We start from the raw sequence: 14,686 nt of genomic DNA, 5'->3' as shown, positions 1-14,686 counted from the left end.
GGTATTCTTTCTGAATCAACTTAAAATATTTCTGGAAGGAAAAATAAAGACTACATGCAACTATAAAAATTGGAGCAAAACCGTGAAAATTTACATACCTTAAAAAGAAACGGTAGCAAAGAATAAGAATAAATCATTATTGGATGACTTGTGCTCAGCACAAATTGAAACTATTTTTCAAATACCACCTAACTTCCTTCCAAGCCAAATTATAAAAGTCAATGCAAACATTCCTACATTTTCCAAATGGAAATAGGAATGCTGTAGGAACTCTGCAAACTCTCACATAATTAGATACAACAAAATTAACATTAAGAAATTTAGAACTTTGTAATCTTTAATGAAACTGATACAAGGCTACTATGCAAATTCTATTTCAACATCATAAATATTAAAATATATCCGACTTTTCCTTAGAATAGACTAGTTAATATTATTTCTTGTAAATTAATCTTTCAATTAGCCCACTTCCAACAATATTACACTATAAAATAATAACTAAGAACTATGATAACTGAAGAATTTATCCCAATAAAAATAGCTACAGATTAGCATTTCCTTACATCAGTGACATAATAAACACAGAGGTTCACAAACAAGACTGAGGTAGCGCAGAATCTTTAAGTGATTTCAAATTATGTTCAGTTTATGACATATACTATCTTTCACATTCTAACTACTTAAAAAATCAGCTATCCATTCTAATTAGTGATTAACAAATAATAAAAATGATAGTCTACCATACCCACTTCCCATGATTACAAATTTTACTATATAAGGATTTAATCAGGTAACTAAAAATATATATTGAGCAGCTCTTCCTTCTTACAATGAAAACAAAGAGAATATAATTTCATTTTGACGGAAAAATAAATCTCCTTTCCTTGGAATCGATTTATGTTCCCCCCACACTGCTCAGTAAGCTGTATCTAAACATAATAAATTGGGAGACAGTATGCCATAAAGGTTAAGGACACAGACTCTGCAATAAGACTGACTGGGTTTCAATCTTCACTGCTTACTAGCCACGTGGCCTTGACTATATCATATAACATATCCTAGTCTCGGTTTCTTCATGTATAAATGAAGAAATTTATACTTACCTCATAGGGTCATTATGAGGATTAGAAGAGAGATTAAACAATGTACAGAATGAAAAAAGGGGCTGGCACCTAAGTGCTCTAAAAATGTTGGTTATTGTTAATAATAGCTGTAATAATTATAATCATCCAAGTACAAGTCTCATGAAAAATCACAGCCCTGGCCGTCAGCTCAGTTAGTTTGACCACCAGCAGATAAGACAATGCTGTGGTTTTGATCCCTGGTTTGGGCACAAAAAAGAATTAACCAATGAATGCAAAAATAAGTGAAACAACAAATCAATGTTTCTCTCTCTCTAAAATCAATAATTTTTAAAAAAATTTTAAGTATAATCACAGAATAGTTTTTTATCACAGTACACAGAGCTAGTGATAATGACTACAGTTTCTTCTCCCAATCATATATCCCTTCATTTACCCTAAATCTAAGCATACCAAACTTCTTGTACTTACATAAGAGTTCAGCCCTGACCAGGGTGGCTTAGTTGCATCATCATCCCTCATAGCAAAATGTTGCAGGTCAGGGCACATGCCTGGGTTGCAAGCCAGTTCCCAATTGGGGTGAAAGACACCTGATTGGTTTCTTTCCCTCTCTCTCTCTCCCTCCCTTCCCCTCTCTCTAAAGACAAATAAATAAAATCTTAAAAAAAAAAGTTTAACCTAGTAGTTAAGAACAGGAACTCTAAGACAGGCTGTCCATTTTCAAATCCTGGCTCAATCACTTCCTTTCTATGAACCATAATAAAGTGATTTTACTTCTCTGTGTCTCAGTTTCTTCATCTGTTAAATAGGTAGTAATAATTACAATCTACTATAGAAAGTTTTTAGGCCTATTAAATGAGTATGTGTACACATGCATCTACGTGCATGTGCACGTGTATACAGAATTTATTGGCATACCATGAGCACTCAAAAATTACCAATAAAAAAATACAAGGATCATAGATACTATTCACTAAGTCCTAGACCCAATTTTATTTTTTCTGAAACCGATCTACTTAATTTATTTACTTAATGCAATAGAGACACTTGGGGAGGGGATACTGAGGCAAAAAAGAAAAAAATAAACAATGACTTGACTGAAAGCTAGTATCTATATAAATTCATCCTGGCAAAGAGCCATACTTAATAATTCAATTAAGAAGGATTCCCTACTATATTAAAGCAGCAGAGCAAAATTCCAACTAACCAGATGTTTCAGTTTATAAAGATTATTCTTCTTCCCCACCTTAACTAACTTTTCATTTAGAAAAATTGAGATATTTCATTTTGAGGGCAAAGTAACCATAGACAACCTTATTTAAGAACACAGCCTGCCACTGGTACAACCAAAAGCCTATCTGATCCTACTACAGCTACAATACTATAAAAATATAATATTTATTCTTATTCTTAAAAGTATCACCCTTTAAGTACATTTAAGAAAATGAACTAATTATAAATACTTTCTAGACTAATACAGTATGACAGGCTTACCAAGAAGACTAAATCAAAAGATTTAACATTACCAATACAATTAAATAAAATTTGAGTACTACTTCCTCCCAACCCCGACCTCCCAAAAAAGAAAGACTATGAGGCAAAATTACACCTGAATCTTACAGCCCTACTTTCCCATACAAAAAAGGGAACTACATCTAAACCACATTTTAAAAAAAAAAATCACCACCCCAAAACCTTATTTATGTTTTACTTTTACCTTGACTCAGAATGTTTTCACAATGCATAAAATACTATAATTTAAAATTCTAGTATTGAAAGCAAATTTAAATATTTATACACTTAAATTTCCAGTTCAATTCAAAAGACTTACAACTATTTAATGTAACAGATAAAATTATACTACTGTTAAAGGAAATACTTATAAAAATTAAGAACTCTATCTGAGTCTAGTAGATCACAACCTGTATGACCTCAGGCAAGTTGCTTAACTTCTGAGCCTAGGTTCTGTCACCCATAAGTTGAGGCCACTAGGATAAGGACAGCAACATCGACATGCTTAATTGAGTTGATTTTTCAGATTTTTAAAAGACAACATGCACATAAAATGCTTATTCCACTGCCTGGCACATAAGGACTTAATAAATAAGTTCTAAATAATTGTCTTCTATTTTTAAAATAAAACTCTTCAAAACACATGGATATTTAGAGTGAGTTCCCAGTTACCACAATAAGATTTCCATTTAACTAATTCCAGGCCAGTACTGATTGTCAATTCAGTATCTCCAAGTTCATTTTTTCACAAAACACAAATACAATGTATCATCAAAAATAACAAACAAATGTGTTACAGAAAACCACACAATATTTTATTCAGGCCACAAAATGTCTTCCAATAAAAACCTCAACACCAGACTTTATCTGAAACACATCAGGGAAGGAAAGTAAAATACAAAATGTGACCAATTTATGCTAGAAAAAGGAATTTAATTTTTATTCAATAAGTAAGAAATATCATAGTTTTTAAAGCAGGCTTTGCAAAATTGAAGGCATACAGAGGCAAAGATTTTCTGAGTCTTCAACAAACTGCAAATTAATGCCTAGAGGAAGGTTGTGTATCACCTAAAATCGTGGCCTATAAAAGCAACTTACACCCTGGCTGGTATAACTCAGTGGACTGAGTGCTGACCTATGAACCAAAGGGTCACTGGTTCAATTCCCAGTCAGGGCACATTCCTGGGTTTCAGGCCAGGTTCCCAGTAGGGGGTGCATCAGAGGCAACCACACATTGATGTCTCTCTCCTTCTTTCTCCCTCCCTTCCCCACTCTCTGAGAAATAAATAAAAATCTTTTTTAAAAATTTAAAAGGCAATTTACCTATCGTTATTTTATAATTTTAAAAAGAATGAGAGTAATACAGCGTGAAACTTTTCAATGAATATTAGAAAATCAGGAGCAAAGCAAGCCTCAAATTCTAGTATGAATGGTTAAATTTCCATTTTTTTCTCATGTGTACCACCTATATTTTGGCCAGTCAATCTGCTTCGAACTTCCCCTTGAGCTTCAATAGGTGGAAGAAAAAGAAAAAAAGAAAAGTAGTAATCCACTGTCATAGTTTGGATTAAGAGACTTAATAGAAAAGTATACAAAATTATTGGAAATGCCTTAAAATTAATGTAATTCATCAACAACTACCTCTTAATTAGACCCAATCATTGCAAACTTAAAGACACATAAATTAGATTTTTTTTAAGATTTTATTTATTTATTTTTAGAGAGGGAAAGGAAGGAGATAGAGCGTGAGAGAGAAACATCAATGTGCGGTTGCTGGAGGTCATGGCCTGCAAACCAGGCATGTACCCTGACTGGGAATCGAACCTGTGACACTTTGGTTCGCATAAATTCGCATAAGTTTTGAAACAATCATGAACCTAAGAAATATTTCAACCCATTTTATATTTCAAAATTCATTATTAAAAATTTTAATGAATCAAATGAGCTATTAATTACTACTCAGTTCACAAGTTATCTCTGTCACTGTTGCCCTTAAACAGTTTTCAGTTTCCAATATACAGAAACATCTCAATGTATTAAAAAAAGCATGTTCTGTCATAGTTTTTTTTTAAAGTGTTATATCTGGTCATATTTATACTATTCTAAAAATGTTGCTCTTTAAAGGACTACTGAAGAACATACTCTTGAAATATAGTAATTTTAGTTATTTTGTACTAGTAGTAACTGTAATTTCAGATAGTTAAAAGGAATAGTTAAGAAAAGTATCCTTAACTTAATTAAGTGTTTAATCCTGAGCTAGATTTAAAAGTGTTCACTGTTTCAAGCCCCCAAAATAGAATAACATTAGCGAACTAATAACATTTATTCACTTCTCACTCTTATGCCACACACTATACTAGCACTTTATATAAATTAACTCATTTAATTAGAGTATTCCACAATGTGGAATATGTATTTAAGACTGCAAGAATTAGAACCAATAAAAAGGGCATAGTTTAGAGAACAAAAAATATATATATAATTGGAGCATACCAGAAGCTGAGATCAAGTAAGCACCATATAGATGGTTTAGCAAGGAGAGAGCATATGTACAGCCAGCATTCCAGAAATTTAGCTACACCCAAGAAAACAAAATTAAATCACTAGTGAACAATTAATTATCCAGAAAGAAATGAGAGGTATTAATAACTTACATTTTACTTAATTTACTGGTTCATAACATCAGAACCACTTCAGGGGCTTTTTCTCAGTATATTTGGGTCAAGATCCAGATATGTGTATTTTTTAAAATCTTCCAAAATTAAAGCCCTGGCTGGCGTAGCTCAGTGGATTGAGCACAGGCTGCAAATCGAAGTATCGCCGGTTTGATTCCCAGCCAGGGCACATGCTAGGGTTGCAGGCCACGGTCCCTAGCAACCTCACATTCATGTTTCTCTCTCTCTCTTTCTCCCTCCCTTCCCTCTCTAAAAATAAATAAATAAATCTTCTTAAAAAATCTTCCAAAATTATTATATATTTTACATACCTGACTAAGAACCACTGGTCTCCTCAACTTACAAATAAAGAAATTATAACCCAGAAAGGTTAAATAACTTATCCAAAGTTAAAAAAAGTATCAGCTTTATCTAGAATCTACTAGCTCTCTGAAACCATGGGATATACTGCAAGTATGGAAAATGATAATGAAGTTTAGAGGCTTTATGCCTGCAAAGAGGACATTAGACATTACTAAGATATTTTGTAACTTGTATATTTTGTATCTTTTTTAAAAAAAATCCTCACTGGAGGATATGTTTATTGATTTTAAGGGGATGGGGGGTGGGGGGTGAGAGGAGAAGAGAGAGAAAGAAAGAAAGGGAAACATGCATGGGTTGCCTCCCAAACTGGTATCCTAGGTATGGTCCCTGATAAGGAATCAAACCCACAAATTTTAGGTGTACAGGACAATGTTCCAACCAACTGAGCCACTAGGCCAGGGCCTATTTTGTATCTTTATATATGCTACTGAATAAAAGTTCTGGAATCTTAAATGACTGACTACTCCTTGTCATTGCCTGGCTGAAACTTGTGTTCATACTCCAAAGTCAATACAAATATAACTATCTTTTCCTCCCATCTCCCACAGACTGATATTTTTGACTCCCTTCTCAAGACTCCCACAACCACACTTATATACTGTACAGTTAGTTAAATATCTTTATGTCGCTCTCACCCACTAAGATATGGACTTGTTGGCACTGGAAACTGCAACTTAATGTACAAGTATGTTTCCCTGTATCCAGGAAGACATTCAATAAATGAAGAATAAATGAATGAGCGAAAAGGAAACCTTAAATATTTGAAACTAACTGAAATAGCTCATATGACTTATAAAATAGTTTTAAAGATGCAGTTTTATTGCAGTTCAGTATCTACTATAATCAACTATGCAATAAAAAAGTATTTTCCAGTATAGACTCTTTTACTTCAAACAAGAGCTTCCTTTGAAAGTGGTGCACGTACACCCCACTTACAAACTAACAATTCAAAAGCTTATCAAATATGACTTATTTAAGTAAAACATTTCAGTACAATATCTGAATAATTTTCTCATTACTGTCAGATTAAGTAAACTTACCAAAGTCTAAACACAGTATTGCAAATTAATACGGTCAAAATTGAGAAGACTTTACTACATTTACTAATAAAGGCAATATTAAAACCAGTCAACAAAAAAACACACCCTGGGACTAGAAAAGAGTACTACTAATTCTGCTAAGTCCAAGACAGAAACAAAGTTACTAGACATGCTCCCTTAACTTCATTTCTTATATTTTCACTTTGCAGGGTTCTTCAATGTGAAATTGTTAACATTTGACTACAATTCAAAATGTAAAATGAGTAAAAGTATATCCAAAATTTAAAAGTTAAAAACAAAATATCCCCAACTAAAGAAATAATTGCCTATGTCCTTATAATTAAGATAGATACTATTTCACTGGTTTTTTTTTTTTTTTTAGTTTACAACTCCCTTTTTGCTTTATATGTATTCTTCCCTCAGTTTAAGCAAAATTCCAGTTTATTTTCTTTATTATTACTCATATGGTATTTCAGCTTGTATATTTTAATATGTCGGAGACTAAATTTTAAAAACAACCACAAAGAAACAAATGTATGAACATGAAAAGTAAATATATTTTCCCTAAATTGTTTGAATAAACTGAATTTTAAAATTCCTAATTCTAAACTACTTGTCATTTTAATACATCACAAGGCTAAACAGAAGTTTCCCTTAATAATCACTTTGATATACTGATAGTATAATCTTAATGTTTTCACATAAATCCATATAAAGTTCAAACAAAAATAATCTACAGTAAAGAGGAAAGTTATTTCTATAATATACTTATTTCTTTAATGTTATTATGTCTTCAAAAATGTGTATCTCCCACAAAAATGTCACTAATGAATATAAATCTAATAGCAAAAGTAATTAAAAGAGATGAGATTCAGGACCCAAGAAAGAAAGGTGCCGATCCAAATTCTTATTTTCTAGAGTAAAAACTGGGCAAATTACTTAACCACTATAATTTAATTGCACTATCTAAAAAATAGGTACCTACATCATAGGTGTAAGTACAAATAAAAAATTCCGAATACTTAGGATATAGCAAGACTTCATTAAATGGCAGCTGGCACAACTTTTATTACATATTATTTTTATTACACTTAAAGAGATGAAACTATTTAGTTCTTAGTAACATATAAAATGTATATCTAATGAACCTGACCCAAAATTATTACTGAAATTTTACTTAATACTAACATTGCTAGCAAATTATCAAATAAGAATGTGAATTAGATTTTTCAATTATCCTAACCAGCAAGAACAAGAACTTTCAACACAAACAAACTTTTTCATCTGGGCCTCATTTTTAACATTGGATATTGCTAGGTAAGTAAACCCACTGCTTTTATTTTCGTGAAATGTAAGTATACAAGCAAATGATTAGGACCCCAATTTCATTTATATGTAAACTGCACTATGCTTGTTCTATTTTTTTCAAAGAACTTAATTTAATCATAATAGAATATTCATGGCACACGTTAGCAATTGTACAGAAAAGGGTATACGTATATACGGCTTATTTTTAAAAGTGGGAATAGGCAGGCAGAGAATTTTTGAAGTTACACATTTCTGTTGTTTTAGTTTTTGACAATAAACATGTTATTTTTGTAATTAAGAAAATTTAATATTTAAATTACTTAGCAATTCCACACACAAAAAAACACAAGATAACCTATCATTGCCACTTCAAAAACTAAAAATAACTTTTTTCTTCAATGTTTTTCTCCTTACCATCCAGAGTAACAAGAATGATCAAATCCTCATTTATACAAGCAGCTTCCTTGAAAAATAAAGTTACAGCCTTGGCCGGTGTGGCTCCGTTGGTTGGAGCATCATCCCATACACTGAAAGGTTGTGGGTTCCATCCTGGGTTAGGGAGCTTACCCACTAATGTTTCTTTCTTCCTTTCTTTACTTTCTCTCCCACCCCCCCCTTCCTCCCTCCCTTCTCTCTCTAAAAAACGATGAAAAAAAAATGTCCTTGGGTGAGGATTAAAAAAATAAAAAATAAAGTTACAAACAGACACAACAGATTTGTTTAAATAAAGAATATATTATTTAAATTCAGATTTATGGAAAGAAAATGTCTTATTCTAATGTTTAAGGCTCTTCATAATGAAACCCCACTGGGATAAAAAAAAATCTGACAGCAATAATAATTTATTAGTCTAGAGCATGCCACAATCCAATCCTTAGAATCTGACTGACCAACAGAGAAAAATGACATCTTAAATGAAGAGAAAATAACATGAAATGGAGGATTGAAGCTGGACGCCCTTCCTTGGCAGTGCACTGCACCTCTTATATGCATCTTTTTTTCCCATTGCATAAGCAGATACCAGCTAATAACTTTCACTGTTACACTGCTATTCTATTAATGTTTTTCCTCATGAAATAAATGCATCCATAATCATGCGGAAAGGGCTGTACAAGAAAAAATATTGCTCTAATCAAAGAGTAAAACTGTGTTGAAATCTGCAAAAATATTCCATGTAAAAAAAGTCTGGGTGGGTCATTTCTGTCCTGTAGAGCTGAGATAATAATTTAAGAAGAGAAAAAATATGCAAGCATTGACTGAGACCTTCTTGGTATACAGAGTTATCAAGTTCCTGTTGGTATAGGAAAAGAAGAGAAAAAACAAAACAGTAAACAACAAAAAAATATTTTAAAACTCAGCAAAAAATGGTTTTTTTGGAAGTTGGGGATGTGTTTGCTAAACTACAGTCAAATTTCGGAAATACACATGCTGCCCAAAAGATTGCTGAGACTCCTAAATAAATACTACCTTACATTTAGACATTTTACTAAATAATTTTCACCTTGTTATAGTCTTTTATCTTCACAAATAATCTAGTGAAATAGGCAGAGCATAGCTATCCCATATTATGGAAAACTAGACTGAGTTCAGTTACTGTCTAAAATGAGCCATAGCTTCTACTCTGCTACTTCACAATCAACTTGTAAAGATAACATCATCAGAGCTGGAATCAACTTTAGTGTTCCATTCACAGGTACTTTTCTCCCATTTAACCAATGAGGAGAAATGAACCTCACAGGAGTCAAAACACCTACTCAATTTTAAAGAACTCTCAATGACAGGCTGAAGATTGGAATGCTGGTCTCCTAACTTCTGGTCCAATATTCCTTACCACCATCACCACACTGCCTGCCATGCCACATTAACAGATATAAAAGTAGACTTAAAAATATTAAAAATCACTACATAAGGTCTAGAAAAGGGAAGACATATTTTTAATGGAAAATAAAACTTTAAAGAATTCAAAAACAAATATATTTAAATGTAAAACTACCTACCACTTTCACACCTTTCCCCTAAAATCCTCCTTCATGTGTTTCTATATCTCTGATTAGACAAATGCCTTAAAATTTCCATAACCTGTACATATTAAGATTTAAAAATTTTTCCAACTGATGAAATTTTTTTAAAAAATGGAAAGCATTTTTCAGTAAATCATGTTACTTTCCCCCTGATGAGCATTAAAGAACATTACTTTTTTTTTTTTTAATCCTCACTTGGGATATGTTTACTGATTTTAGAGAGAGAAAAGAGGGAGAGTGGGAGGGGACTGGCAGGTGAGGGGGAGAGAGAAGCATTGATGTGAGAGAGAAACATCCATTAGTTGCCTCCTATACACGCCCCAAATAGGGATAGAACCCAAAATGTACGTATCTGCCATGATCCAGGATCAAACCCACAACTTGTTATACGGACAATGCTCCAATCAACTGAGCCACCAGGGCTAAAGCATACTATTCTTAATTATAGGTCACTGCAAGTATTTTTCATTGTGTATACTCACTAAAATATTCCACTGCACACTTCCAATTAAAGTAGAGCAAAGTAATCAGATCTGACTGACAATCTAATGCACACAAGCATTACTTAAAACATGATAACTAATTGGCAGATATATAGTATATGGTGGAAGGTTTTCTTGAAGACTATAAGAAGCTGAGATTGCAAAGATTACGTGGTTTATACTGTCATAAAAATGCAGACAGCATGAACCTTATAAACACATGATAAGCAGATCTTACTCAATTTTTTTGGCAAGATTTTTGAACAAATGTTTCAATCCCTAGCCAGCAAGGAAGACACGCCAGTCTTACAGACACCTCTACATAGGCTGCATGATTCAAAATCTATCTATTTGTATGCAGAATTACACAAGGAGAGCAAACCCCAATCTACTATTATTAAAACTAGAGCAAGATTATATATACACACATATACATTTATATATGTTAAATATATATAATAGATACTATATTATCCATTTTAACAAGGCCTAAATGACGGCCTCATGGACCAGGTAAAAAACCAAAGTACTGGTCACATGGCATAGCAAGGTTGTGTCTGATTCGTTAATTCTTGGTATCAGAAATCCTTGTACACAAATACAGGCACCTGATTTTTTAAAACGTAGCTTTGGAGTAAAATGGGTAGGTAATTACTATTATTATAGTAGTTACTCAAAAATGAGCCCTGGCTGGTGTGGCCCAATGAATTGAGCACCAGCCTGTGAACCAGAGAGTCCCCAGTTCGATTTCCAGTCTAGGGCATGTGGGGAGAGGGGCACATGGGGAAACACACACTCACAAGAGGCAACCACACACTGATGTGTCTCTCCCTCCCTTCCCCTCTCTCTAAAAATAAATAAATAATTAAAAAAAAAATTAGTAACACTGTCACTGTACAATCAGGTAAGGTAGACAAAATATTTCTCAACAAATTATAACTATGTGTTAAATGCTAAAATACAACATTTCAATAACTAAAAATATCCAACACTTAGATATGATTATACTCAACTCATTTTAAATTTTGATAGTTCGTTTATAACAAGAGCATGAAGTTTCTCAAAACAGGAAATGAAAGAAAATATGCTTTTGAGAAAAAGCAGTGAACTGGGATTATAAAAATTCAGATGTCTAGAATTCAGTTTAATTTTATTTAATTCATAAAGGTGGAATATATAAAGTATGAGTGCATTTTTACTACAAAAATGTTTAATAAATACTTAAAAAAGGTATTTTGCCCAATTACCCAAATCACTTTTGATGTTACTCTCACTTCCTCTTCTGGAAACCATCATAACCATTTCCTTTAACCACAATACCACAAGTCTAGTAACTTTTCGTAATGCTCGGTTTTTTGGATAAAGTTCATATAGGAATCAATTTCCAAGTTTGTTAAGTAGTGTAATCTGACAATATAAAGCTCAGGTCAATGCATCCTTGAAGTAACACTATCTAAAATTAAATTATTCGCAACCTACAGAAATCTTTAACCAAGACTGGTAAGCACAGAGGGCTTCTTTGTAATGACGCAAAGCCCCTGTCACATAAAATGTAACAAAATGAGTAGGCACCTTACTCTCCAGTCTGCACTGGATTTAGAGGTAATCAGTCCTCTTTCATACACGTGAGCAACTGGAACCTAGCTATCCTTATACAAAATTTTTCACCATTACGCCAGGGCAGTATTCTCCTTTAGAATTACAGTGTCTGCAACAAACTGTTGAAGTAAACCAGTTTTATGCTTGAACCCGATGATATAAATTTTTTTAAAAAAGCTTATTTCAGCAGTCCTAATATACAAGTATTGTAGTTCTATTGCTATATTTAAACTAAGAGGAAATATTCATGATTCAGTAAAAAACCAACAATAATAATTATGAAGATATGACATCAAGTACACATTAGAAACTCTAAGGATCTATATTGTACCGAAAATATCTCTTTGTTTTCTCTTTATCAAATTCTCTACACTTACTAACCTTGTCTTAGAAGAAAAAAGATTTTGGTTGTTTTCTCCTAAGATAAATTAATATATATTTGTTCTATCTTGACATCTATTTTTCTTAACTCCAAACCAGGCTAACATTCCTTAATCTGCTGAAGCTATGTCAAGACTTGCAATGGGCCTATTAGCTATAGCTATTCAAATCATCTGAATATACTATAGATCAGCGGTGATAGCAATATATTTACAGTTTTTATTTTGTGCACACCTCAAACTTTAAGAAAGGTGTTTTGGTACTATCAGACAGGGTTGGAAAAACTAAGACGAGGAGGAGTAAAGAGGGGAGGGAAGGTTGTTATTCCTGTTCCTAGTGACTCACAGCCCAGAAGTATTTCAGAAGAAAACTGGTTCCACCCTCACTTCCCCCTCCTCTTCACCTTCAAAATGAAATAATTGTTAATCGTCAACACGCTCTCACATGGCTTTTATCTAGCAATCTAAAATAAAGTGGCAAAGTGAAGGGGGTGCGGAGTTCATCCTGATTAGCCAACCCCTTCATGCATTCGCACACTTATACACCAAAAAATTAAGAAAAAATTGCTATAATCTCCGCCAGATTCGTACCATTCAACCACAGTTCATGGAACATCCAAGTTTTCCTACCCCCACCTCAATCTTGTCCACCCACCACCCTCCCTTTCCTGCCGACCCCGTCCCGGGGGCGAGGGCGCAGGGGAGGAGGCGGCAGCGGCGGCGTCCTCACTCTCCGCCGGGCCCGGCCGGATCCCGCCGCTGGAGCGGGGAAATGGCTTCTCCCTGCCTCCGGCCGGCCAGAGAGTCGCCGGGGGAGGCGCCCGGGACTCCGCATAAGGCCGCGGCGCCTCCGGGGACCGTGGGCCCGGCCTGGGCTGGGCCCGACGCGGCAGTGCCGTGATTTCAGACCTGGGAGCCGCCCGCCGCCCGCACTCCCCGGCCCGCCAGCCCCGCCGCCGCGGCCTCGCCGGCCCGTGCGCACCTTCTTGATGTTGTAGAGGCGGGTGAGCATGCCGACGCCCCGGTCGTTGAGGATGGTGAGCTTCTCCGCCAGCTTCTGCTGACTGGGCTGCAGCACGGAGCGCGACATGGTGAAGGTGAAGGTGGTTGGTGGTGGTGGTGGTGGTTGTGGTGGTGGTGATAGTGGTGCCGCCGCCGCCGGCCTTCTCGCGCCCAGTCACCGGCCCGCGGCCACCGCAACCTCTCTGCGGCCTCCTCCCCTCCCGCCCGCGACCTCCGCCTCAGGGGAGCGCGCCCATGGCCCTTGCGCCCCAATTCCGCGCGGGTGACTGAGCGAGCAGCGGCGGACGCCTAGGGGTCCCTTCCCCCGCAGCCTCCTGCCTTCTGCCCGCCGCCCTTCCGTCCCCAGCCCCCACCGAGCCGCCCTCCCGGGCTCCTCCACTAGGTGTGGCGGCGGCGGCGGCGTCTCCGCCGGCTGAGAACGAGGCCGCTTCCCGCAGCCCCGGACGAGCGGTCGGTCACCTGATCGGCGGCGCCGGCGCCCCCACGAGGCCGGACGGGAAACTGCGACTGGGGGCCCTCTCCCCCTCCGCCTCTCCAAGCTGCCTCCGGCGCTGGCCCAGACCCTGCCCGGCCCGCCCACTGCCCCTGTTTTCGGCCTGGGAGCCCTAAACCCGGATCTGCTTGCGGGGGGGCCGTCGCGTATACGCTCGTCCCACTTCGCCCCACAACCGCCTCCTTCAAGTTTCCAGAAGTTGCCTTCCCGCACCAGCTCCCTAAAGAAACTAGCAGAAGCCCGTGGGTGGGGTGGGGGGAGGGTGCTGGTTTCGAGAGAGTTTCGCCGAAGAGTGGGCTGGTGGCTCCTCGCTCTTCTCCTCCCACTGCTTGGCAGACGCTCGCCGATGAACACAGCAGTTGTGCTAGTGGACATCGCTTCTCCCCATTCCCTCCCGACTTCCCCTCCTCGAGGAGGTTTGTGAGACGCGGGGTCGGAAGAGAGGGCAACTCATGTTCCTGAGATAATCCGAATCCGGAATTTGTCTACGAGAAGCACCCATCCGGAGAAGACGCCAGAGTCCTTGGCATGAGGGCGGCAAAAAAATAAATTGTTTAAAGAATGAAGGAACGCTCCCATTTTTTTCTGGCCTTCACCTCAAATACCTTCTTGGAAACTTTCTACTACTTTTCTATCTCACCTCCCCCGCCCCCCATCAGTTTCTTTCCAACCATACTCTAAAGGCTATTCCCTCTGGTCAAATATATT

The 14,686-nt window shown here is 36.6% G+C and overlaps 1 protein-coding gene across 5 annotated transcripts in view; it reads right to left on the bottom strand.

Moving 5' to 3' along the window:
- NCKAP1 (NCK associated protein 1) overlaps positions 1 to 13,904 on the bottom strand; it is a 99,320-nt gene extending 85,416 nt beyond the window's left edge. For 2 of the 5 annotated variants that reach the window (XM_028510853.2, XM_036023213.1), the window contains exon 1: positions 13,445 to 13,701. In XM_028510853.2, coding sequence (XP_028366654.1) covers positions 13,445 to 13,552 — 108 coding nt within the window. In that variant the 5' untranslated portion in view covers positions 13,553 to 13,701. Of the gene's footprint in view, positions 1 to 13,053; positions 13,072 to 13,444 lie in introns of those variants that run through there. The other 3 variants (XM_028510854.1, XM_036023214.1, XM_036023215.1) reach the window with 3 other exon arrangements.
- Between the last annotated feature and the right edge of the window lie 782 nt (positions 13,905 to 14,686).

Source organism: Phyllostomus discolor, chromosome 4 (genome assembly GCF_004126475.2).
Source record: "Phyllostomus discolor isolate MPI-MPIP mPhyDis1 chromosome 4, mPhyDis1.pri.v3, whole genome shotgun sequence".
Lineage (NCBI taxonomy): Eukaryota > Metazoa > Chordata > Mammalia > Chiroptera > Phyllostomidae > Phyllostomus > Phyllostomus discolor.
This window is presented reverse-complemented; position numbering and strand designations above follow the sequence as displayed.